The 26958-nt window shown below is 43.5% G+C and overlaps 1 protein-coding gene across 7 annotated transcripts in view; it reads left to right on the top strand.

The window, feature by feature from the left end:
* The window catches only part of CUX1 (cut like homeobox 1), a 358862-nt gene that overhangs the window by 103537 nt on the left and 228367 nt on the right, over positions 1-26958 (top strand). For 6 of the 7 annotated variants that reach the window (XM_086624375.1, XM_086624374.1, XM_086624372.1 and 3 more), the window contains one exon: positions 14085-14132. The exons of the other annotated variant lie outside the window; for it this stretch is intronic. In XM_086624375.1, the coding sequence (XP_086480501.1) occupies positions 14085-14132 (48 nt within the window). The remainder of the gene's footprint in view (positions 1-14084; positions 14133-26958) is intronic. 7 annotated transcript variants of the gene reach the window in all.

Genomic DNA, 26958 nt, shown 5'->3' with positions numbered 1-26958 from the left:
CCCCATCTTTTCATGTGCAAGTGGTTTACAGAAGATTTGCCCCTTCTGTAGGTTGTCCTACAGACCTACAGACAACCTTCTGTAGGTTGTCCAGTGTCTGTGTTTTTGGTGGGAGGAGAGTTCTCTCCAGATGAGCAGGTAACCTACTTTGTTAGGTCATAGGAAGCCTTCTTTTAAATGAGAGGAAAAGATACTAAACCATGCATTTTCTTAAGTCTTAAAAAGGTGAAAATTTAAAATCAATGTAAAAAATGAACTATTACATCTTTTCATACGCATGGATGATCAGGATCCAATGAATAGAAGTTGTACAGTCAAATATGTTGCTTAATCAATACTGATTCTGGGAGTCCATGATGTCACTTGCCCAGTTTGTGTCCCCCCCGCCAAGGATGGAGAAAATTCAGAGTTTATAAGGCAGTAATCAGTTGGGAAAACTTGATATGCTTTGGGTCTTAAGAGTTCTTATTCAAATATTGCATTTCCAAATACAGGGTTCCTTTAGAAGTTTAAAATACCGTGTTTTAACTGCTCAGTGTTAATGAGAAGCTGGGTGAGATATAATCTCCTCTGAACAGTAGCTTTTTCTTTGACTTCGTGATCTCTGCGTCTCCTAAGACCGTTTCACAGGACGACGTGTGCCACTGACGTTTTGTTGCTGAAGCTCTCGATCCTCTGTGAATCTGGCCCACGGTTTTTAGCGACGAGGCGACGGCTGCGACAGTTGGTCATCTGCTGAGGTTGGTCATCTGCTCGGAAGAGCAGCTCATGGTCGTTAGGGCAATTAACCGTCGTGCGCATCCTGCACAGGAAGAGGCTGGCGTGCATCTTCGCTTTAACTAACATTGAAAGGAGAGCTCTTGTGGTGTTTCAGAAGGGGGCTATGCGTCAGGATTATTCCTTACTAATGTTTGTCATGCAGTTGTCAGCCAGACAGAGGAGAAGTAGGAGAATTTCAGAAACTTTCAGCAAAATTAGTAAGGTACTGAAAACGTGCAGGAAGCATCACGGAGTTTAGCAGCTCAGCAGGAGTTTTGACTTTGCTGCGGAAGCCCCGTGAGCAGTCTTCACCCTGGTGCTGTCAGTGGGCCTACAAACACCACTAAAACCCCAAAGCACCTGAAGTTTGGCGTTTGTTGGATTTTTTTTGTGTGTGTGGGTGTGTCACTGTTGCATTCCTGTGACTCCAAACACGAAGGTCAGGGACTGAACATGTTGCTAGGCATTGTAAAATAAAACAATAATGTCTGAGAGAGAGGATGCCAGCTCCTCCCAGGACCAGGTATCTCCCTGGGAAACGGTCTCGGTTTTATTTAAATGCTATACAATCTTACCAATCAAGTATGGTTATACATGGAGAGAGAGCGAGGAATTGAAGGGAGTACGGTAAATAACAACTATGTTTATAAGCCAAACTGTCATTTGGGATATTATCTTCTTACACAACTCCTGGGAGAGCAGGGAGCTGCGGATACCAGTCTGTGCTCTTGTGGACATGTCCCCAAAACAGTCAGGGCTTTGTGTTTGATTTCTCACCAAGTACTATGCCGTTGCCTTTTGACATTTGTATTGGTGTACTTTTTTGGAGGTTAGTGGTGAATTTTTTTCTGAAAATATTTTGTGCGTGTATTTTTCTCTCTAACAGATTTCAAAGAAAATTGTGTAGTAAAGCTGTTTCTAAATAAATGTTTTTCATAGGGTCCTCACTTGAGCTTGCCTAGACGGTACCGTCTCCGCCGTCGGTCATACTCTCCCGGATTCCTTGTGCATAAAACTCAGGATTTACTTTCAGTCTTTCAAGTTTGTTTACGCGGGTTTTGCTCCTGGGTTTGAGGAGCTGCAGTCTTACCCATTTTGAGCCCTCGGTGGCACTTGATGTCCATTTGAGGTGAGTGAGGAATATTTAACTTAAAGAAGTTGCTTGGACTTGATGGACCCTTGCTTGCATGCACAGAGAAGTTTTGGATCCAGCTAAAAGAAGCCTTCAATATTCTATCACATGCTATTGGTTTTGATGTAGTTGTTTAAGCACCCTGTAAAAATCATCATGTGTACAAAAGATGGTGATAGAAGGAAGTTAAAATAGAGTATTTTTCTGGATTAAAGGGTGTTGCAGGCATTGTTGGAATTCCTTTGTAAGTCCCTGCGTACATCAGTCAATGAGTTTTGACCTCCCCTCTCGTTTTTGAGCGCAGATTTAACTTCTTTTGCCAGTTTGTGCTGGACTTCTCACGACACTTGGTGTCAGTTGGTATTTCAGGTGAGCTGTAATGGAAGCCATCTGCTGCCTGGCGAGGTGCGTGCCTTCGATAGCAGTAGGATAGTGTGAGTGAAAACGTGAGCCCCACAGCATCTCATTCGGTTCACTCATCTACCAGAGGCAAAAGCTGTTAACAAAAGTTAATTTTACTTAAGTGTATCAATTCAGTTTTTTAGCATGTTGTAAAGAGTTTAAACTTTTTTTTAGAAAAGTAGTTGACAGTTTATGTCTTATTTAGTGGTACTGCAGATGGAGGAAGTTTGCTGCAAAGATAGGAACAAGGTAGGAAGTTTGAAATGGTTGTAGGTAACTTGATCTGCAGTTGCCATGTATAGTCATACAAGAAAAAGTCGGCACAAATCCCCCAGACGTTTATGGACTTCTCTGATTCATCTGTCAGAGCCAAACAGCTCCAGCCAAGAGATAGGGAATTGTTAAATCGCATTGAGTTCCTAAATTGCTGTAGCCCAAAGGAGCAATTCTGCCTTTTTAAGCGGGAAGAGTAGGAGGGAGTAGGCAGGGAGGATAGTGCATCATGAAGTCTCTACTTTTGGTAAGAGTTTCAAGAAGATGAGTAACATTCTAGAGCTCTGTAAAAAAAAAAAAACACAACACACACACACAAAAAAACCAACCCTTGAATTAATTTCCGTTGCTGTCATCAAAAGCTGGCTTTCTAAATTTAGCAGTTTCCTATAGACGCTCAGCTTATGCTAGCAACAGTAAAACTATTTTCCTTAAGTGCACTTTGTCACCTCCCTCTTCTACGTTAGTGGAAGATAAACTTGTATGAATTCTGTTGATTTATTATTGTAGAAGTTTGTCTCATTTTAATCTGCGTTTGGGTTCACTGTGATTCGGTGCTATGTTCACGCGCCTTTAGTGATGGGAAAAAGGGGCACAGGAATGACAGACCCTGCACTTGCACTGTCTCTGTCCTTTTGTCTGTCCTTTTTAACTTCAGTCCTCTGGGTTTCTTTTCCTGGTCATTTCATCTTTTTCTCGCCCTCACCCCACACCTCCAAACTACTGGAACAGTTCACAGTTCAGCACATGAATTTGGGAATTAGTCTCAGCTGAGACTGAGACTGTACATTACAGTCGTGAGAAGATCCTGCTCAAAAGCACTTCATGTGGGTTTTTTATTTAAGTTCAACTAATAAACAGTAAACGTATGAGTAAGTCTGTAGTGAGATTTTGCTTTCTTTCATTGATGATTCATTTATATCTACTGTGTGCTCCCAAAGCATGGGTATTATGGCCTGAGCGTGTTTCAGTAGAAACTTTGCGAGGAAGCGTAAAGGCAGCAAGTTTGTTTTCTCTGAATTGCTTCACTTACTGAAGCAACATGAAAAGATCTGTGCTGTATTTTTTTATTTAGGTCAGGAGGATGACAGTTATATTAATTTTGAGGTGTTTTTACAGGGTATGCTCAATTAGATGTAGTAATCCCTTTCGGTCTATATCCTGATGTTTTGAGGTTGTCAGTTATTTTTTTCCTTCGAATTTTCATCTTTGTAGGAATCTGAAGTTATCACTTTAGTTGCATTTAAAGGGCGATGCCTGCTAAAGGCATGGCACGTGTGAGCCGCAGCAGGCAACTAGCCAGTGGCTCCCTCATGCAAGAGGTTGTGAAGAACATAAAGATAGCAAAGATGACAGTGGCGAGAGTTTTAGCAGATGTAGGACGTGGATTTGCAGGCCAGCAGGATTTCACTCTGACCCTCATGAAACAACTTGTTTTCTGTAGGAGCAACTGGCCTTTGAATAAAACTGAACCGTCAGGATCAAGATTAAGTGAGCAAATCTTATAAAAAGATTATTAGAAGATTGCTTTTAGTATTGGATTTTCTTGCATTGGAATCATAGAAAAAGGCTGTCTGTAATGATATAAATCAGTAAATACACCTGCGTTCTTACCTGCAGGTATGTCAGAGTATGTGATTAATGCATGATCTGTTCACAGCTATGTTTTTAACCTGTGTTTAAAAGATAAGTAGGGAAAACAGTTTTGCAATATCTGATGTCTCAGCAATGCACAGACTGCCCCTCCGTGCCCCCCCTCCCAGTTTGCATATCACTTGTGAGGATGAAGCCTGATTCCTTATTATAATATTTAACACAGGATTATTCTTTTTGGAAACTTAACCTGACTCAAATCTTTCCACTTGACCAATAACAGGTTTTAAAACATGAATGCTTTTTAGTACTCTCACTTGTCTTAAATAAAACTGTACATCGAAATTAATGATTTCTGAATGGCCCTACCCATTTTTTCCTTGAGATTGAGAAGAAATCCCAATCTCAGGAGCACAGCGCTGCCAGACAGCACCGGGTTTCTGATTTCATCGTCCAAGAAGGTGAGACCAAGTGCTGAAGCAGGGAGCACACTGGTGCAGACACAGCTCTGCTTGTGGTGGAGGCAATATGGAAAATTACAGGTGCAATTATGGTTTCACATTAAATATTCTTCTTTTTAAATCCACCACGTGAAGCATTAGTCTGTGTTTGAATGGTGGTGTTAATTGGACCGCAGTACTTAGATGCGTTTTCTGCAGAGTCATGGCCCATGTCATTAGCTTCTCATTAGACACGTTAATTTTTTAAGACTCATAATAATTACCTTTTTTGAGAAGTTCCCCATTTCACAGTGAAGAGAAGCCTCTGTTCTGCAGGCTGTAATTCTGAACAATCAGGGAAGCATTGTGAACTCTTTCTCTACAGGCCTTCAAAGTGGTAAATGAGAGTGCTGTAGCGGATGGAGAAAGAGATCCTGCAGGATGTGATTTCGGAGGAGTGTTAAGATCTTCTTCACTGGAAACCTCGTTTGCAGGGCAGAGAGCTTGCAGAATGACATGAAGTTTTTGGAGGGACAGCAGTCCTGGTTAAAACATGACAGCAGTAGGTGAGGCTGTTTATTGGGGTGCAGAACGAAGCAGTCAGTTGCTTTCAGGCCTTACTGGACAATGTACTCATCTAATAGTATCTGCAGGTACTTCACAAAGCCCGGTACCAACTAATTATTTTCTATATGCAGAGATACGGCCTAAGCCCTAAGAACAGTGATTCCTGGGTTTTGCTGACACGTGATTATCCCACTGGCAAGAACAGGGCACTTCAAAGATTCTGAAATATTTATTTGGCTAATCAAATGGGTTTGCATTACATAAATAAATAGTTCTGCTGACCTGGGATGGTACGGACATGTGTTTTTTCCCATTACAAGGGTCAGTCGTGGCATGTTTGGTGTCACCTGCAGCCTTCAGCAGGGACTACAGGCTTTAACAGAAAGCAGGACAAACTGTTAGCAGGAGGAAGAATCTCCGTGGGCCCATTAGCCAGTATATAGCCTTTTAAATTAATATGTTTGTTAAAAACTATGCTTGCTTTTTCTGCGGGTATTGGCAAGCCGTTAAATAAGTCCCCTTCCTCCCACCCCCTGGAATTTTAGTGGCCAGGCTTTTGTTTTGTTAGAATTAGCTCCTTCTAAAGCTCTACCTGAATCATTTTGTTTGAATTAAGTTTTTGTTTCCTAGCAACTCCAGTTTTAAGTTGTGAATTAGTTTCGTTCAATGTCTTTTCTAGCCAACGTTAACTTGCTGTTTTCTAAATGAGGGCAAGGTTGTAACATGATTCTAAAAAGCATAGTTGACTAAATTAATTTGTAAAGTTAGTTAAAAAAATTCTTTGCTATATATATAGTGTGTGTATCTGTGTATGGTACATACATACATACGGGTGCAGCAGTTCTTCTTTGGCACAGTTGGGTTTTCAAGCAGCCCTGAAGGTGAGCAGCCTGTACGTTGCTGCATAGGCACGGAGGAGACTTGTTGGCTTTTTGTTTATTCCAGCTTGGAAGAAGCTGTAAGAGGATTGCGTCAAGACTCGCGCGAGTCGTTCCATTGAAAGTAAAGTGCCAGTCCCAGAGCCACGGCAACGTGGCAAGGGGACACCTTCCCAAATGCTCCATTTTCTCGTGCCTGGCATGAGCATAGATTCATAGATTCGTAGATTTCTAGGTTGGAAAAGACCTAGAGATCATCGAGTCCAACCATCCCTAATCCCATTAAACCATATCCTCAAGTAGCTCATCCACCCTATTCTTAAACACATCCAGGGATGGGGACTCACCCACCTCCCTGGGCAGCCTATTCCAGTGGCTGACAACCCTTTCAGAGAAGAAATACTTCCTAACATCCAAACCTGAATCTCCCTGACTAAGCTTATACCCATTTCCTCTTGTTCTATCACCCATCACTAATGTAAAGAGCCCTTCCCCTACCTCCCCACCATCTTTTCTCAAGTATTTATAGGCTGTAATCAGGTCTCCCCTCAGCCTCCTCTTCTCCAGGCTAAACAGCCCAACTCCCTCAGCCGCTCCTCATAAGTTTTATTTTCCAGCCCCCTTGACCAGTTTAGTCGCCCTTCTTTGACTCGCTCCAGGAGCTCAATATCTCTCTTAAAGCGAGGGGCCCAAAACTGGACACAATATTCCAGGTGCGGCCTCACCAGTGCCGAGTACAGGGGCAGGATCACTTCCCTGATTCCTGCTGGTACACTATTCTTGATACACGCCAATATCCATTGGCCTTTTGGCCACCTGGGCACACTGCTGGCTCATATCAAGCGGTAGTCAACCAACACCCCCAGGTCCTTCTCCGCCAGGCAGCTCTCCAGCCACTCTTCCCCGAGCCTATAGCGATGCTTGGGGTTTTTATACCCAAGTGAAGGACTCTGCACTTGGCCTTATTAAAGCTCATGCCATTGGCCTCAGCCCAATGATCCAGTCTGTTCAAATCCTCCTGAAGGCCTCCCTACCCTCGAGCAGATCGGCATAGCCTCCCAGCTTGGTGTTGTCCGCAAATTTACTGAGGAGCATGGTTTGCCTCCTCCCCAGCGAAAGGCACCGCAGGACCTGCCCCACGGTGCCTGCTTGCTCGAGACTCCTTTCCCCGTGGCTTATTGGGATCCACGTGGTCTGCAGAGTTAGAAACAGGGGTATTCCACAAAGAAGGTCTTGAAACTTCTCTGGATGTCTGCTGTCGAGGCTCCTTCCTGCTGAGATTGTCGTGTGGCTGCAGTTTTTGCAAAACGATTCAAGGTGGTTAAACAGGAAAAATTCCGTCTCTTTTCAAAGACTCTCTCTTAGTGTATTCTGTAGGCTGGTTGTGCCCTGCTTCGTAACCTTTCTGAAGTGCAAGTTTCTCCCCCGAATTGCTTAATATTCCACTTCAAGCTGAAGTCTGCTCTCACCATATCTGCCTTTCACAAATGGAATATTTTTTCACTTCTTGCTGGGTGGGTCCATACGCTGAAAAATAGGTCAAGAACAGTAATCTAAATCTACTGCTAATAAATAATTAAAGCTAATGGAATTTGCACAAGATCTGTGAGCTAAAAAAATTCAGAAAGTACTGCGGTGTACATTTTGCTACTGTAAATCAAGATTTTTTATTTATCATTGTGCTAGGTTGAAACATCTATAAATGTAACTTAAAAAGATTTTTTTGTACAGAGAAAATACTGACATGTTAGTGTATTAAAATAACTAAAAATATCATAGAAAATTGATAACTTCGTGTTTCATTCTTTAATGACTGGATTTCAAGTAAATACTTTAGCAGCCTTAAGCAATAAGAGGTTTTATATCTCATTAAATCAGTGTAAATTGAGCAATAAATTGTTTGCTCATATGATTTAATTTGCCTATATTTTAGGAATTAAATCAGTCGTCTAAGCTACTGTGTAATACCTGTTTGGACAACTGTCTGGGATTTCAGTTTCATATCTTTTAGAGCAAAGCAGAGTGGAGCTTGCTGGAACTAATTAAATATAAAGACTTAAATGTTTCCCTTATCGTGCCTCCAATCACGTGCCCAGGATCTCTGGTGGAAAAGTTGCGTGTTCCGTATTTTTTCGTAATTGTAGGTGCAAAGCAATAGTATTTAGAACTTGTGTATTGGTAGGTGAGCGTCTGATGGAGTGATGCCAGCTCGCTCGCCAGTTTACCCGCAGAGGGTGAAGCGTGCGTGCTTGCTGGCTCTCTCTAATTAACCAGCAGAACTGCTCGCTGCTAATTGCAGTCGACTTGCTGATTTCTGTGTTCACAGCCACAGGTTGTGTCCTTGAAGTGTGTAACACTCAGAGCCACCTCGGGAGTCGGTGCCAAGGTTCCTGCCGACCCCTTCGTGCTGGGCTGCCCCTTTGGGCCGTGTTTGTGTGAGAGCAGCTCGGCCACATCAGCCCGGTGGCAGCCGTGTGGGCAGGGCGTGCGGAGATGAACATCCTCCCGGTCACAAGAAGCAAACATCCATCATACCAGCATGCTGCCTCTGGGAAGAGCAGCTTAAACCTGGCTGCTGGGTTTTGCCATGAGCGTTCCTCTTGAGGCCAGGACATGGACCAGTTGGAGAGGGTCCAGAGGAGGGCCACGAAGATGATAAGAGGGCTGGAGCACCTTTCCTATGGACAGGCTGAAAGAGTTGGGGCTGTTCAGCCTGGAGAAGAGGAGGCTCCGGGGTGACGTTATAGCGGTCTTCCAGTACCTCAAGGGGGCCTACAAGAAAGATGGGGAGACGTTGTTCAGGAGGGCCAGTTGTGATAGGACAAGGGGTAATGGTTTTAAAATAGAGGGAGGTAGATTCAGATTGGATATTAGGAAAAAATTTTTACCATGAGAGTTGTAGAACACTGGAACAGGTTGCCCAGAGAGGTGGTGGATGCTCCATCCCTGGAGACGTTCAAGGCCAGGTTGGACGAGGCCCTGAGCAACCTGATCTAGTTGGAGATATCCCTGTTCCTTGCAGGGGGTTGGACTAGATGGCCTTTGAAGGTCTCTTCCAGCCCTAACCATTCTATGATTCTGTGAGGCCATGCTTTTTCTTCTTTGTATGTTAACTGAACTGACAAATACATTCCCACACAGTCAATATATATTCAGTTTTTTCTGAGGTTTGTGGTTTTTTTTCTTTTTGTTTTCTTTCTTAGTATAAGACGGTATCTGGAGCCACGATGTTCAGCCCTGCCCATTTTGAGCACAGGCCACTTGTTAGTTCCTTATTACGTGCGGGCTAACGAGGAAGGAAGTGCGGAAGGGTGAGATGGCAGGAAGGCCGGAGCATCTCGCTGCTGATAAGGCAGCTCAAAAATAGGTTCTGACAGCTGAACTAATGATGTCACGATGCTGATACAAGCGGGCTGCTCATTCTGATTTCTCTGCCAGACATAGTGACATTCACCAGCCAGTGCGTGTCTCGAGTAGGCGATACATGGAACAAATCATAGGAAATGTGCTGCAGGAGGCACACGAAAGAACGTTTGCGTTTTTTTTTTGTTGTTTTATTTTGCAAGAGCACAATATTTCTGTAGATGGTAAAGGTGTACAGGTCAAGCTTAGCCTTGCTGGACCACTTTATCAAACCAGGGTCATAGGGCTCTTGTTGTGACATTTAGAGATAAGCATTTTGGAGGTGAATGAGATGGAGCAGTCTGCAAGGAGATCAGAAGGTGCTGTGTAGCTTCAGACCTCAAGTAAATTACAAATAGATTGTTGGTAGCCTGACCATTGATACGTCCTCTGTACTGTCCACAGTGAGTACGCAGTAAGGTAGCGATAGGTGAGTGATGTAGTTCAGTTGTCAGAGGGATGCATTTGCTGCCCAGCTTTTTACCGTAGCTTTATTCTCGGTTTATTTTCCATGGAGTATTTTTAATGAGAATGGAAAGGGAGTTAAAAATTGTTTGGATTCAAATTTCATTGTGTAGCTACTTGATCAAATATAAACTCATTGTTTATACTCCTGTAAAGGGAAAATGCTGTATTAGCTTTCAGCTATCAGATTTGATTCAGATAATGATACAGCATCCTAATTCATAGTCTGCTTCAGATATTGAGTTTGTCTGTGATAGAGGCTTTTTCAGAAAACTGCTCTGCCCAGATAAATTATCCAGAGAGAGAGAGAGAGAGAGAGAACATGTACGTTTAGATGGCATGGAAAAATAGGCTAATAACGTGGTTGTATAGGAGTACTCGAATATTTCAAAGCATTTGTGTGATAAATTATCATTTGTTTTAATGTTCAGTTGCATGTATTTTTAGCTGTTCTGCTTCGTCGCAGGGATTTGCTAGCTGTGTGCCAGTGCTGGAGTTGGTTGGTTTTCCTGTTTTCATCACAGCCCAGGCAGTAAAGGCCACTACGCTTCCAAAGATAAATCATATGGTGTCCTTGCTAACCAACATTGCACATTCCCCAGGTCTGAACTGAACGTTGCTGCTTTCTGTTCAGTTTAGTGCAAAGAAGGTAAAATTCTATTTGATGTTAGTGTAATATTTTGAGACAAAGTCAGATGAGGAATTTTTCCAAACTGCCAAAAATAAATCTCACCAGCAGAGTTTTAGCTGGTGACTCGAGGCATATGTATTCCTGACTTCTGTCTGTTTATTTTTACTTCCCTTTGGTTGTGAGCTGTCTAAAGTTTTGACTCTGTTTAGCCAAGGAAGGAATTATAAAAGTCGCTGTGAACTCTTTCAAGGTGGGGAGGAAGACAGGGGGAAAACAAAAAATGGTGTGAAGAAGGCGTTTATGACTTCTGTTACGGTGTGTGCAACTTATCCACTGACCTGCATGGCATATTAAAATACTGGAGAAGATTCCTTGCAGTTACTTTTCTTAGACTGGTTGCTCTGTGAAGATAATGGAAGTGGGATGCTCTGTCTCTATTGTTCAGCTGCAACAGATTTCAAGTTATTGCTAAGATTTCAAGTTGTCAAAGCGTTTTACCCTGTTAAACTGTGTGCTCTAATGATCAGCGTGTCCCAGGATTGCCCGGATTGATTGCTATGCTGTAACTGATTGCTTGCCAGGGGAACTGAATCACTTTGAGCTGCATTCTCTCTTATTGTGAAATGTTTTAAAAACAGTTTTACCAACAACAAAAGCTGCTGTCTAAATCAAGCAAACACGTTTCCCATTATGGCATGAATTTTGCTTGGTAACGTTTTGATTGCTGGGATGAGTGTTTAGCATCCTGAATTTGCTAAATGAAGGATGTGTGGGAATCAGATTTTGTACTTGAAAGCTTTTCTCCCTTTTTGACAGCTTGACCAACTGTTTTCTTGGCTTTGGGATGCCCCTTCTATTCCTTTTTTTTCCCCTGCTTCGCTCCCTCTTCTCTCTGCTATAAACAGCCAACAATAACGTCTCTCATTATTAAAGATGAGTATGAAGGCAAAGTCCTGACATAGTTTATATCATGAAATAAAAAGTGCTGCAGATCCTGTCTTTCAAAAGTTAGGGCATGTCAGACGACGCAGCTCAGTCGCCGGCTCTTGGCTAGAGCTTGCCACGCGCCCAGAGAGGAGCAGGGCTTGCGTTCTGCCGCCCCCAGAGCTGGCTGTGCTTCCTTCCACTGAACGCCTTGGCGGTGCTTGCCTGCTGCCGACGTACCTGGGGCAGGTTCTGAGGGTCGTGCCATGTGCTGAGGCACTGGGAGTAACGCCCTGCTCTTGAGAGCGGTGCAAGCAGGAGACGTGGGGCTGGTCTGGAGTTAGAACTCCTTCCTCTGTTTCTGCTGTCAGTTCTGACGTCCGTTTGTTGGCTGGTGTCAAACTAGTCAGTAAATTCAGAGGCAATACCAGGGAGAGAAGCTCTAAACCCCATGATTTCCTACCAGCTGAGATTTTTCTTTCAAGAAACGTTGCTTTGCTTGGATGGTAAATTTTTCCTGATTTTATGAAGTTTAAAAGGATGCCAGTATCCTGACTGTAAATCTAATGTCTCTGTAATTTCGCTGTGCGTTAAAACCTACCGTGCCAGATTCTGGCCATCAATATGGGCATTTATTTTACCATCAATGGTTATTGTTACTTTCTTCAATGTCAGCATCATCAGGTTACAAAGAAAACATCTTCTAAAACATGCACAGCCCCTGGTCTCCCAGAGTAGTCAGAAAGTGGGGAAAAGCCACTCAACTTGCCACTTTGCCTTGGCAGAGGTGTAATTGGTAGACATTTATGCTACACAAGGACAGTATCTAACCTTTTTATGTCCTGAAACTGACAGCGGAAAATAGCAGGAAACATTTAAGTGACTTGACTTGGTCAAAGATAGAAGTGGTGTTTGGTTTGGTGCCGAAGAGGGAGCTTAGGAAGCTGCAACGTTATCCTTAACTTGGTAGGAATTAGCTGTATGTTAGTGCAGTAACCATGTAAGAAGTGAAATTTGGCTGATCATTTGTCTTTGGTAGCTTCATTTGCGTTTGGCCCCCTAAGCCATTTCTCAGGGAATGGGAGAACTCCTGATAATCCAGCTCTCTGCATGACTTGTCATTTAAATGACAAAAATCACTTCTCTCAAAAGCCTACTTTTCCTTCAGGAAAATCAGATTAAATCCAAGGCTGAGGGTGCTTTGGTGAGTGGTTTAATGTCTAATATGTTGCATGACTCTAGATGTAAAAGTAAATGCATTGGAAAAGAGAATATCCCAACTTTTTGCGATCATCTTCTTTTCCGAAAGGCCCAAGGCTTCAACGAACCCTTTTATATATAGAAAATACTTCAAAGACCGCTTTATGACCTCTTCCATGAGGTTCAGGGTAGCCAAGGGACTGTGGCCTGTGTGAAGCTAGGAAGATTTCATGGTTATTTAAGCAGTTCATGACTGTCCCAGTTGTAAGCAGTATTCTCGGAGCATCTCAGGACTCTTGCTTGGAGGGGGCATCCAGAGGCTGACTAGATCTCATCTGGCCCTGGAGGTGGATCTTTAGCACCCACACTAGGTCTGGTCCGCTGTGCCTTAGGAATCTCCAAGGATGGGAAATCCACCTTCTTCCTGGGTAACCTAGAGCACTGCTGGCCTCCTAAATGATGCAGCATCGTGTTATTGTTTTATACCTCTTACAGATCTTTTCTAGATGTACGTGTACTGTGAAGTCGCTGCTGGTGCCGTGTCAGTGGAACACCACAGCAGAAATAGGAGTGCAGCTTCTTGGCTGTGTGTGAATAGCACAGAGTCCTCAGAAAGTTGCAGGATTTTATTCTTCAGGCATGCACATAATGAGAAATTCTGAGAATTTGGAAGTGAATTAGACCAAACCAGATTAAAAGGGGAGCCACTGAGAATTTTATGCAAGATAGATATACCTTTGTTGTCCTAAATTATCTTGGTTGCTAAGTGAAAATAAGCTATAAACTGCTAGAGTGATTCTGTGGGCACTATTTTAATGAATTTTGTAGCACTAAGTGTGTTGTAATTCACAAGAAGAATTTTTCAGTTATACAGAAACCAACAAATAATACTGTCTTCTTCAACGTGGCTGTCTCCAGTTCTCTGACGGCTGAAGTCAGAGCACTCTTGAGAAAATAATAAATAAACCAGACCTTTTACAAAATTGCAACACTCTTAGTTGAAAGATGATCCAAAGTCATCTTCCTTTCAGCCTAGCTTCCATTTGTGGAAGTGTCTTTGGCGTGAGCTCAGAGGTGTAGCTGCTGTTCAGGCAGATAGAAGCATTTACTTCTCATCGCGTTAGTGCTGCAGCGGAGTTACGAGGCTGAAGGCGTGCAGCGCTTGCCCAACATCGCTGCAGTTTTGTTAATTAATAGTTTGCAACAGATACAGGTAATGGCAAACAGATACATGGCAAACCAGAAAGCAGGCTTGTTCAAACCGAATTCTAGGTATGCTTTTATTTTAATCAAAGCTCCCATAAAATGCAACCAGAATTTAAGTAGTATTTCGGAACTGAAAGTAGCGTTGGGAAAAACTTGACAATGACTTGTCCTTTCAGATTTTTCTGATGAAATATCTTGCTTCTGTCTTCTAGGACCTGCGCAAACAGGTAGCTCCATTACTGAAGAGTTTCCAGGGAGAGGTAAGAGCTTATCCTTCTCGTGGTGCTTTCAACGTTGCTTCACCCGAGCCTGGTGTGCTGGCAGTCTTTCAGCGTGGCCGGGTGGGCGCAGAGCCCTTGAGCAGAGAGCGCTGCAGGTGTTCAGCCCTTCTGCATTTTGCTGCGTGCAGGTATGTGTGCGATATGCTGCGTTTGTGCTGGACGAGCTAAACGGGTCAAATCACCTTGCACTCAGCATGCCTGAGCAGAAGCTTGCCGTGGCAGGGACTCAGGTGGCACACGCTGACTCGCTTTGCCTCGGTGACTTCGTGGTTTGAACGCTTAATGAATGCGATGTAAGGTGCCTATACGAAAATATGGAGATACTACAAATAGTTTCACTGTAAACCTTTTCAGCTGTAAAACCTTGTGTTCCAGAGGGCTTGATGGAAAACCCGAAGTTGGCAGGTGTTTGTTGGAAAACCAACAGAAAGCGTTAACAGCTCTGGTGCTGGCTCCTACTTTGATTTCTCTTCACACCACTCCACTAAGAAACGCATGATTAGAGTGATCGCAAGTTTAAAAGCCAACTGTTGTTGTTTGGAAGAATTTCTATAGCAAAAGGCAGCTGGTCCAATTACAGAATTTTGCATTTTAGCTGTGGACAGCACTGAAGTGCTCACTTCACGTGAGTGCTTAGGCCAGATGGGAGCTGTTGTACGGCCTCTAGGAAAACGCCGTGTGTGAAGTTTGCAAATTATATTTCTCCTTGTAAAGATCAATGCCTGCATGGCATGGTAGATTTGGGTTTTAGTTCACACTCTGTTACCCGTTGTAGAGCTCAGCTCTTGAAGTTAGCTGTGTTAAAGCAGCAGCACTTTTTGCTTTCTCAGTCTCTAAGTTGTTGATGATTTTATACTGTCGCAGTTCCATCAGAGCACAGAGAAATTCAGGAGCGTGTTTTCGGAAGGTGGCGTAGGGGATGAAGTGTGGAGCTCCCGTTACCTGTAACGGGGTTGCATTTCTGATTCCTTCTGCATCCTGCTAAATACGTATCCCAAATAGGCAATAATTCCTCCTCTTAAAAGCAGTACAATATTTTTATTTTACAACCAATTTCCCATGTATTGCTGGAAATAAAAAAACAGAACAAGTTTGTCCTTGATACGTCTATTAGTAGTTTGTGAGAACAAAGAATGACTTGTGTTAGTCCGTTTGCCAATGGAAATTTACACTTTAAAGTTGCTCTGAGTGGATTGCAGTGCTCTTAAAACCTTCTCACTTCAGTTTCAACCTCGCAGTGCACTGACTGAGAAGTGCATGTGTGTTCAGCACTGTTCTTTAATGAAGGGAATGTTTGAGAATCAGCTAAGAATCATAAATCCTAAATTGGCTGCAGTGAAGGAAGACACTCCCATTAGATCTTGACTGTTGGAGACACCTCACTTACCATGGTATGGCTCATACACACTCCTGTAGGTTTGCTTCGCTCATGTAAAAGTGGAGTTTATGTTGTTAAAAATTCAACCTCACAAATTACAAGAGTAAAATTTGTAGGTAGAAATCCCCTCTTACGTAAATGAAGCATGAATACGTTACAAGATTGTGCTGCTGAATCTCTGAGCCGGTGATTCCAGTCTCCCTAATCTAGACAGGGTTTCAGAAACCTAAAAAACCTGAACTAATCATGATTGACACCATAAATGCAGATCGTTAAACGGTGAATTGTGGTATTTGATTATAGATGTAATTACTGTATCTTGTTTCGGAGACAAATCAAAATACCAAGAATATTAGGCTGTTCTGTTGAGTTACATTTTACTATTCAGTATTTAGATTTGGTCTCTGTTTATTGTTAAGGCTGACTCTCAGAAAGATCATATGATGAATGCTCCAGGTATCTGAAGAACAAATTGTGTTAAGCCGATAGGCTTTTCTCCATTTCAAATCCAGAGATGCCTCATCTTACTCTCCCCAAGCTGGCTCAGCAAGCAGGATTGCTGGGGGCAGGACACTGACCCCATGAGCTCTGTAGGATTGCTTTGCAGTAGTGTGAGTGTTACCTGTTAGGTGATATTTAGGGTCCTGGGAGGAGGTGGTGGAGGGACCTTTTGATCACACACTGCTTGTGCTCTGGGACGTGAGCAAGGAGGAGGAAGGAGGAGTAGAGAGTGATCTGCTCATAAGAGGTTCCCTTCTTCTACTATGCAGACTTCAGTTTTCAGCCCCAGACTAGGTTTTTAAAAACCAACCGGAGTAAGTAAATAAAACAGGGGTAAGCAGAGAAGTAGTGAAAATAGATGTTTTCTACAGTCTCTTCTGCTGGAGAGCGAGTGTCCTTGAGCAGCAGGTAGGGAATGCTGCAGGAGTGCTCTGGCTCACACTTCTGTAGGCATTGTGGATGGTATTACTGAACTTGGGAGCACCACCTTCTTCCCACTGGGTGCTCATACGGAAGCTAGGAAAAAAGGTTCTTGCATGGTGCAGCTTCCCTGTTTACCATGAGGAGCATCTCCACACGTTTTTGCCTCTGACTCCTGTCTCCACCCTGGCTGTTGCCCCATGCTTTGCTTGATCTCTAATGACAGAACTAAGTAGGTGCTTTTGGCGTGTCCCAGTAGTAATAAATTACGATTCCAGCTCAGAAGGGAAGTGGGCTTTTGCAAATCCCATGTGGGATGACTGTGTTCCGCAGCGCTCTGGGCGCTCGGGAGGGCCAGAAGATGGGAAGGAGCAGACAGGTCCCTAACAAGCAAAGGTATTTAAGTAGCTTTACATGGACATTGCTGTGTTCCTGCCTACCTAAGGACTGGCTGCCCACCTCCTGCCTTGCCTCAGCACTTCTACTGGTGTGATCCCATGGTGAGCACAAAGTTCTTTTTCTCCCCTCTTTTGCCTGCTTAGCCAGGCGTCTGCTGGGCAGGGGAGAGGCCAGAGAGCCAAGCCAAGGGCAGGAGGAGTGCAGCTGTGCCAGCTTAGGTTGACTTAAACTGTCCTTGAACTGCACCCTCGGTGAGCCTGGCGTGACCTGGAGAGAGGCTGACTTAAGCTCAGCTATTTAAATATCCTCCCGAGCGTGCTTTATGGGACATCTGCTTGTAAACCTGTGGCTACTTGCTGTAAAAATACAACCACAGATCACTTTCGCCAGTTTTTCTTTTCATTTTTGAGCATGGCTATTGATACGTCCCTCCTCCCATTTTCCCTTTGTATAGTATGATTTATTAAAACTCCCCGCCAAACCAGAACATTCTGTGTTCCGTAAATATTTATCTCGTTCATTCGGTGGAAAACTGTTCCAGTTAATCACATGTGGGATTTCCATCAGTAGCTGGAAATAATTTTTTTGGTATAGATCTCGGTGCTTTAAGTAACTGGATTTTTTATGATGACAGTTACAGTAAAAGCATTATGAAATGGAATTTAGCGTACTACAAATTTTAAAATGCATTCCTAGTTCACTGTGAGACCCTATTAATTCATCACTGTAGTATAATTTTATTACTGTACTTTTCCTTATTTAGGATTTTAATGGTAATCTGAATGTAGGGTTTTTTAAATTAACAGAAAGTTGTGTCTGATTCAACGTGATGGTATTGTTGTTTTGATTTTTGTGGGTAGCTTTTCTAGCTTTCCTGGAAGATTTAAGGTCTGGATGGTGTAAATAGGCTATTGTGAGCAGGACAGTTAAAAGTCAGTAATTGAAGAGGTGTAAAATTCCGGTTGCTTCCATCTTAAATATCTTTTTTTTTTTCTCCCCTTACCATTAACGTGAGGATGCAACTTATTAATGGTTTGCTCACTATATGCTGGGCTAAATACAGGACGGAGTCAGAAAAGGCTAAAGAGCTTTATCATTCAATTGTAAAATGATCATATATATCATTTGCAAGTTGGCAAGGCACTCCTTCAAACAACCATCTAAAAAAGCTGCGTTCCGAGTAGGTCATTGTGTGTTACCATGTTTACATCAGTGGATGGATATTTGTATAAGAAGTCTTAAAAAAAAAAAAAATGTTCTTGGGTTATGTTAATTTACAGAACTGAAGTTGTGGTATGGAAATGTAATGTTGGAATCCATTTGTGAAGTCATCAAATAGATATTTTAAGGCTGGGAAAGGATTTCCTGAGGTCATTAGCATTCTTTTCATGTGGCATAACAGCACTGTCCAACGGTAATGCAGCAATCCCTCATTTGGAGAGCCCTTTAAGGCACATACTCCGAAACAACGCACTGGACTTTATTTCTGTGAAAATGGTTTCTCATATTCTTCTCATAAAGCAAGTACTTTGAAGGGGATTGCCGTTCTGATGAGACCACTCTGGCTCCCCACTTAGCTGAATTGCTCTTTAAACTATTAATTTGGTCAGCAGAGTAATTTAATAATTTTCCGTATGCAGACAACAGAAGCTGAAAATCAGTTTGTGTGCTGGAACTACTAATCATGCCTTTGAAGGAGTCCTCTAATAACGTGTGTGCCTAAACAACTTCAGCCCTGCCTTCCTTCTGCGTTTTGAAGGAGTATTCCTGAGCCGATATTAATCTCCTTTTTTTACCCCCTTTAATTTCCTTATGTTAAATTTACAAACCTAATTAATACAATTTCTTTCCTGTAGGTTCACTCCATGATGGCTCAATTAGAGTAGCAGTAGAACTGTGGTTCAATATTCAGGCCAGCTTCATAATTGAAAACACATTTTCTTCTCAAAAGCTGCAGCTGGTTTGGTTCTGCTCATGCAGAAAAGGATATAACCTTGCATAACATAGGAAATGAACGGTTGAGAGAGAAGCCAAATTCAATTTCAGTCAGATATTTTGAGGATAAGTCCATGATCTATGGAAGCAAGGGAATGAAAAGTGTGTGTATGTGGAAAGCAGCGTGTTCAGCACTCTATTAATCACGGCGAGCCGGGGTGCTGTTGTGTGCTGTTGCGTTAGCGCTGATTCTAGTACAGAGGCTGGAGAGCAGCCAAGCACTCCAGAAGTTAACCTCTTAAAGACCCTGAGCTGCTTTCTGTTGAATAAATGTAATTTTGTGGTCAGAAATAAATGCTTGTGATGTAGCAGGAGCTTTGAAAACAACGGCGTGGCAAAGCTGTTACAAATTGCTCCGTGTTGGGGAAGTCAACAGCACACATCAAAACTCCGAGCTCGCGTCGTGCCGACCCAGAGCTTTCCTGCTTTGCAGGGCAAGTCCCGGTGAACCCCTCCGCGTAACAAAATGGAATAAATCTAACATTTTTGGCGAGTAATTGTTTTCTTTTAGCGTCCACTCCGCGAGGCGTGGGCGGTGGGTGATTTCCTTTGCGTAGCAGGAGTGCGGGAGGATTCTGTGCTCCGTCTCGACGCTGTTTCCCGATGCCCGCGGGAAGGAGAGGCAAGCAGGGTGCTTTTGGGGCTCGGCAGCATCTCGTTTCGGTGTTTACACAAGTGTGTAAATGTTTATTTATTTTTGGCTAGCTAGATTGCAGTTTAAACAACATCTTTCTTGAGGCAGGTGTATAAATATACTTCAGCATCTCGAAGGCGGACGCGCTCTGCCTGATGAGCGTGTAGGGTATCTGCTGCCAGCACTGGGCTGCAGGGGCAAAAACAGCCCCGAGAGAAGAGAGGCTGAACTCCAGACCGATGGACAGAACTGTAGAAACTCTCAAATACAGTCAGAGCCTCTCCTATAGGGACCTCTTTCTTCTTCCATATTGGTACCTTCCTGGGACAAACCTCGGCTATTGGGATACAGGCAAGTTCCCAAACCTAACATAGACCACCAGAAGCAAGCATGGTGTCTATGTTAGGTTTGGGAACACAGACCACCAGAAGCAAGCAGTAGGCACCATGCACCTTTCTGAAGCTCTGGCAGGCTCACCTCCATCCCACCCAGTGTGCAGGCAAGTCGTACTGAGAGAGCAGTTACTACTACTAGGGTAACTTTGGGGAGGATCAGCCCAAATCCTCTTATTTTATATAATTGACAAAGTGCTGAAATTTCTGTTGGCAGCTGGTGGGCTGTCTATATTAGGGCCCGCTATGCTGCTGCCACACGTTTGGGTGAAATGCTAACAGTGGTGGGAAACTATTTATGCAAGATTCAGACAGGCAGCACTGTTCCAGTTCGCAGTGTCAGGAGTATCTTCTCATCCTTTTAAAAAAAGAGAACTTGAAGTGTGCTGGAAGGAATGGGGATGGGAGGCCTGTGCTGGGCGCGGTATTCTGCTGAGTGTCATTATAATCCAGTCCCTGTTTCTCCAAATAGAGAATTATTCCTGTATTTATTACAAAATTACTGTGAGGCTCTATACAAGCCAGCATGTGGTCTTGCTTTGCTGTAATCTGGAAGCAAGAGGGTAAGCTCGGTATGAAATACTAGTGAAAGGTTACAGTTTGGTATTTACGTGCAGGTGGATTTTGCACAAAGGCAGCTAGTGAGTCATTCTTGCAAGGATTCCTCTGCCCTAATTTTTAAAATACTTAAACAAAAGTTTGGATCATCCGTAAGGGAGAAAAGCGATTGTGGGTTCTGGGTCCCTGTTCACAGAGGCAGGAGGAGAGGCTGACAGGCAGGTGAAAGCACCCACTCCCTTCACCGTGTAGCTCCTTCTCCTGCGGAGAAGCTGGAGGTGATGCCTCCAGCACAGGCTGCTCTGCCCTGGCAGGAGCACTGCTTTCTCTCCTTCCTCCCCTGCCCCACTTCGCCACACCAAGGATGGCTGCGCCGGCCGCAGCAGGACTTGTTCTCCATCGAGGATCAAAAGTAGCAAGCTCTGACATCTCCCTGGTTAGTGGCATAGCAAATAATTTGCGGATCTGTCTTTAGAAAGATCTCTCTGTTTTCTGTGAAGTACTCAGCCCTGTTTGGGAGTCATCTTCTTCTTACTTCCGCCATGCCTTTTATCTTTTTTGCATTACAGAAATTCACAACTGGCCCATGCTGGCTGAGGAGAGAGCTGGGATGCAAAGTATAGAATTATAAGGGTAAATAATTATTCATGCACATGAGATGCCCCAGCCAAATTGGGGCACTCCAAATGTGGTTTCACGCAGGTTTCGTAGACCCTTCAAACATTCAGGAGCAGTATGATTTGACTAATCAGTAACACCCACACTACTGATTACTAATCGGAGTAAAACTTCGCAAGTCAACTGTATTTCTGCAGCATTCTTGCTGCTTGTCTATTGATCCAGACATCCCTGGAGTCAGTGTTGCTTGAGTTACTTATCTATGACACCAGAAAACACTGGGAGGGTTTAAATAATGTGTTAGAGGAGCTAGGATGCTGGCATTATCTTGGTTGTCCAGGGGTATCCTTTATGCTGCATGGACAGCTCTAAAGCCTTATTTCCAGGGCCAGGCTGTCCTTTAGGTTGTTTACTTAAGCATGAACAATACCACAGTCTCCAGTAAATTCTACTACGTCGTTCCATGACAGTGTATGATGTGAACTAATACATGTTAACGAAGTTAATACGCTTTCAAACTAGAAAGACTGATTGATAGAATAGTTATGGAAGGGAATTTTCATAATGTTTGGCATTTTGACCCTCCTTTTGCCGTGCACGTTTTGACACTGGTCCCGTGCTATACCCGATCCGTGCCAGCGCAGGACTGATGCTGGCAAGTGTCCTTGCCCCAGCCCTGGGTACCCACCTCCTCCCTCATGCTGAGCCTAGCAGATGCACAGGATGAGTCAGTTCAGTTTGCTGGCATGATGGAAAATAAACGCTTCCTCTCCTTCGTTCCTTAGTTTTTGGTCGAGGCAGTGAGCTGGATTGTGCTACTACAGTGTGCTCGCTAGATCTGATGCAAGAGAAGCCGGAGCCCGTGGCCTGGCAGGAGGAGAGAGCAGGGCTGCTCCGTTTGGTGCCTGCCCGACGGTGGATTAGGAGGGAGTGAGGGCAGGAACTGAGAAACTCTGCTGAGAAATGCAGGGGCGCGTGAGGAGGGGAGTACACAGGTTATCAAAGGGTGCAGGACAGGTTCGGCGATGACAGCAGACCCCGCATCGCGATGATCTGAAGGCAGCGTGGCAAATAGTGAAAGCTGTTTAAACAGAGCTGTCATTCTGCTGTCAGGGTGTTGAGGCGCACGTTGGGCTGGGCTGTTGTACTGGGAAGGAAGATCAAAGATTGGAAAAGCAACAAGAAGCTGCCCTGGGAGAAGGAGGGAGCTGAGCTTTCCTCAGGGGATGGCAGTGGTGTTTGTCGGGGAAAATCAGGATTTATCTGAGCATGAAAGGAAGAGAAGGTTTCAGGGGTTCAAGGTTGCAGCTGTTTCACAGTGGAGGGAAGCAGAACTGAAAAGCTGAAAGATTTGAGTCCTTCTTAAAGCTCTCCTCTTAACTTGAGGTTAAACCAACAAGTTGGCGAGGCAGGCATGCTCTTCCCAAGCTCTTCCCTGGTAGCACACCTTCGCACTGCACCAGGCAGCTTTGTTAAACAGATTGGTATTGTATCCACTGTGAAGTCCTTATTTTTGTTAAAGAATTTATAGCACAACTAAATACACGCCATATGCTTTAAGCAGCTGCACAGGAATCATTTCGTTTTAATTTTGCTTCAAAATCTTTTAATTGCAGCAAAGAGAAAAAAAATAATTTTTTACTTTTGTCAGCTTCAAAATAAATTAACGGATATGTTTTATTAATTTGTAAAATCACAATGTTATATTTTTAATAATTAATTAATATGGATACCTGTTGGTAAGGATACCCTTAAGAAAGGGAAATCAGCATACCTGTTCCTTGCAGGGGGGTTGGACTAGATGACCTTTGAAGGTCCCTTCCAGCCCTAACCATTCTATGATTCTATGATTCTATGATACCCTACGTGCTTCTGAATCCGCACGCTCAGAGTGTGTTGGAGAGCTGTTGCTGTGTGCCACCTCAGCAACTGATGGACTATTTTGTATGAAAGAGCAGCCAAGCTCTGTTGTAATGGCTTCAAAGGAAGACTTCCAAAGGAAGACCAATGGTGAAAAGGTCTTCTTCCTTTTCAAAGGAAGACCATTGCACAGCGTTGATAATGCTTGCCATAACCACCAATTGGTTCAAGAATATCGCACGGCTTAAAATAATGGTGCGTTAATGAGTTGCTACGGTGCTTTTCCCTTTGTTTAGTATGTTTCTTACCATTCTTACTGGCATTTCGGTAGCTCAAAGTAGTTGAAGACAAATGAAAAAAACTTTGTGATGCAAAACAATACGACAAAATATGTGTAAGGGAGCTTTGCGAATGAAGGGGGATGGGTGTTTCGTTAAGGCATCTACTTGTTAAAAATCAGAACAGAAAAGTAACTTCTGTTTAAGTCATCTATTTTCACTTGATGAATTAGTTCCAGATTGGGTGCAGGACAGTAAAAGACGTGTTAAGGCGGCTAATGAGGCTGAGAATTGCAACTGAAGAACAGTGAGGATAAGTAGAAGAGTTAGGACTACAAAACTCGTATTTAGCATAGTTGTGTTTGAGGCACTCGATGTGCAGGTAATTGTACTGCAAGTAAATCACCAGTACTTGGGTAGTGCCATGCAGACACAGAAAGCAGTGCGATCCCTGCGCTGAGGAGCTGTCTTTGGGATGCCGAGTTGTCAAAAAACAAAAGAAAAACACAGCAGTGCTGAATGGTCCAAGTCGACCTGTCAGGAGCAACACGTCGTGGCCGTGTGCTGGTCTCATGGTCTGCAACTGCGTCAACGTGCCGGTATCTGTAAGTTCAGAGAATTTAAGTGTTGATGCAGAATGCGCTGGCATCTGGCAGTCCCAGCTTCCTTGCAAAGAGCTTTATCTTCCTGTTTCATCTTTAAATTGAGAAGTACAATTGTGCAGCGTGCTGTCTGACAATGCCACATACAGTACAGCTCCGAAGAGCATCCCACTTCTGCAGACATGAACACGGAATCCAGGTGGTTTGTAGGGCAGTAGACATCAGACTTTAATTAATGTTGAATTTTCTTAGTGCATAAAGAGTGACAGATTCCAAATAAAGCCACAGACTTTACTTTTGTGTTTTTGAACTTGACTGGACATAGCTGAAAAGGAAAGAGGCAGTTTTCAGATAAAAGTACAGTCAGCATCTTCCCTGACACAGGTGGACAGATTTATGTGAAGATAACACTGCTGATTTCATTGACAGTACTTTGATTTTAGCCAGGTGTAGTAGAAATTAGAGTGTAGACTGGTCACATTAGTAGATGTGACCAAGCATTCCTAAAATAGGCTGTCCATGCTGCTGGAGTAGCGTGCCAGCAGTATCAGGCAACCAGCTGTCATTCTGGCAACGGAGGATGGGAGCAGACCAAGGAGGTCTTCACGGGCAAGTTGGAGAGAGATTATTGTGGAGGGGAAGAGTGTCGCTCAGCCTCCGGGATGAACTTGGAACTCTGAGCAGCAACTCATAAAAGCACTTGACCTGGAAAATAAGGTGGATAAAGGGAGGACTGCTCTCAAAGCCGCGTCTCGCTGCAGCTCCCACTGGATAGCTCGGTGATATTTTAAAGACAAAGAGTGTGCTAAGGAGGGAGGACTCCTAGTGTCTCATTCCTGTTATCTCAGTATAGCGCCAGTGGTATTATCAAGACAAATAGTATGCCAAAACTTAAAAGTGAACTATGTTTATGGGGGTGGTGGGGAATACAGAGGTCACTGTTGTTTCTTCTAGTCAGAGAAGACATAATGGGGCCTGGTTTAGATAAATTCAGATTTGGAGCTAAGCTCATGTCAAGACTACGCTAGCGTGATTATAAGTTGACTTCTTTCAGGTCCCTGAAGTTTTCAGAGTCAAATAAAAATATTCAGCAAGAGTTTTATAATGCAGTTCAACTGTTCTAATGTGAGCTGATTGCTGCTCATCCTTGTTGGCTCCTGAGCCGGTTTTACTTTGTTTTGAGAAATTTTCAGTGAACTTCCAAATACTTACTTCCATGTAATTTTAGTGCTCTGTTTCCTCTGTTTCTGGACTTCATTTATGTTTTGCTATTTGGATGTCTTTTTCATCCCATATTTCCTTATTTCCTTGCGCAGCTGGAAGCTGGTGTACTTAATTATTTTTTCGTTCCAGTTAAAGTTGTCTTGGTGCTTTTTCTAGGTTTTATTTTAAGGTAAAATAGTAGCAGTGCTCATTTTTAGTAGAAATTTAAACCAGACTGATTGATTGATTCTTTATTTTTTTTAACAACTAAAACATTAAAAAAATCTTTCTGCCTGGTGGGATTGTTTGGAATTCTGGTTCTGAACTGGGAGGGGGGTGGAAGGTGTGAAAGTTCCTGTGATTTACAAACTGCTTCCATCAGAAAGTCTCTGATCTCCTTGGAAGATGTTGTTTCAATTCTGCTTTTATTTCAATCACTATATAACTGGTGAGGAGTGAATAAGCCATACCTTTTGTAATACTTAGAGAGAACAAAAGTACAAATGCCCTTTATTAATATGTGAAAAAACTGTAGTAGGAAAACAAATCCATCCTGTTACTTCACAGAAATGCAAGCATTTTAAATGCTTTGGCTTTCGTAAAGGGGCAAATGAATTTTTCAAAATACGGTGCAGAATGAGCTCTGTAATGCTAATTGTATTTAATAATAGTCATTTAAATTTGGCTGCACTGTGCAGAGCAGCAGCGAGAGAAAATTGTACGTGGCAACGTTGAAGTCCAGAAGTCTAACATATGGTGTGCTTTGGCCTTCCAAGTCAGTCTTGATGTACCCGTGGAATATCTCAACTGCAAAAGTCTTTCTGCTGGCTGCCCCCTCCTTCCTCGCTCGTTCACAAACGGCGTCTGATGCTCCCAAGCATTGATTTACTCTACCCAGTGCCTCTCTGCCTTTGGCAGTTTGTTCCATATTCTAATTTCAAATACTCTTTGTGTGAAAATGTTCTAACCGAATTACTTATGTTCTCATTCCCTAATGAGCATCAGTCCATCTGTGATTGCTTGAATTCAAATTAATAAATGGGTTATTCACAACCATCAATCCCTCGCTCTCCCGCACGTCACATGCCCTGTGAGATTCCAGTGCCTTTCCGTAGCCTTTCTTAGTAAACTCTAAAAGACAAGTATGGCCAGCATTTCTTGAGAATTTATGTCTGCTCTCCACGTCCTGCAGCGTTTTGGCCTCTGCTTCTTGCCTGTCCTTCCCAGCACCTTCCTTTTTTCAAAACAATTGGTAAGCATAAATTGCAAATAGGTCAGGTTTCAGTTACGCTACACCTCTGCTAAGTTACGTAAATTAATCCAGATTTGGAGGGGATATGAGCAAACTAGGACTTTGGTTTGTTTCTCTAAGTACAGCCTTGCGTTGTGTTGCAGTGACTTGTCTCGTCACCACCTCTCGCCGTATCTCTCAGCATTTCACTGCCGCTGCCAAACGCCGTGCAGATGCTTTCGGTGTCCTTATTTTCCTCCTTGACCCCTCCCCTCCAGCCTTTTCTTGGTTTGTGCGTTGTGCTTCTGCGTAATTTCTACAATTGTCCTTGTCCTTTGGTTTTCTGGCCTTAATCCTCTCCATGATGGTCCGTACGAGTCACTTACCAGCCATCGACTAATCTATAGGCGTCACGCGCGTTCCTGCGCTCCCTGCGCCATTTAATCCTCCACGTTGCAGGCGTCCCCCCACCCCAGCCCTTCCCTCGCGGAGTCATTTCGTACCAAGCAAACAGAAGTGGCACCAAACGTGACCCCGCAGCGCCCGCCTGCTTATCTGCCCCCTCCCTGCCCCGCTTCCTTCCCCTGGCACCCTCTGCTTCCTGCGCCCGCCGCAGCCGGCTGGCTTTGGAGCACGCTTTCTAATTCTGCAAATCTCCCTCCCTCATAAATAAACCAGCAGATATTTTCCTGAAATACAGATACAGTAAACTCTGTCCATTGTTTCTGCCTTATCT

Source organism: Tauraco erythrolophus, chromosome 21 (assembly GCF_009769465.1).
Source record: "Tauraco erythrolophus isolate bTauEry1 chromosome 21, bTauEry1.pri, whole genome shotgun sequence".
NCBI lineage: Eukaryota > Metazoa > Chordata > Aves > Musophagiformes > Musophagidae > Tauraco > Tauraco erythrolophus.
Note: the sequence above shows the minus strand (reverse complement) of the source record. Positions and strands in the feature narration are given on the sequence as shown.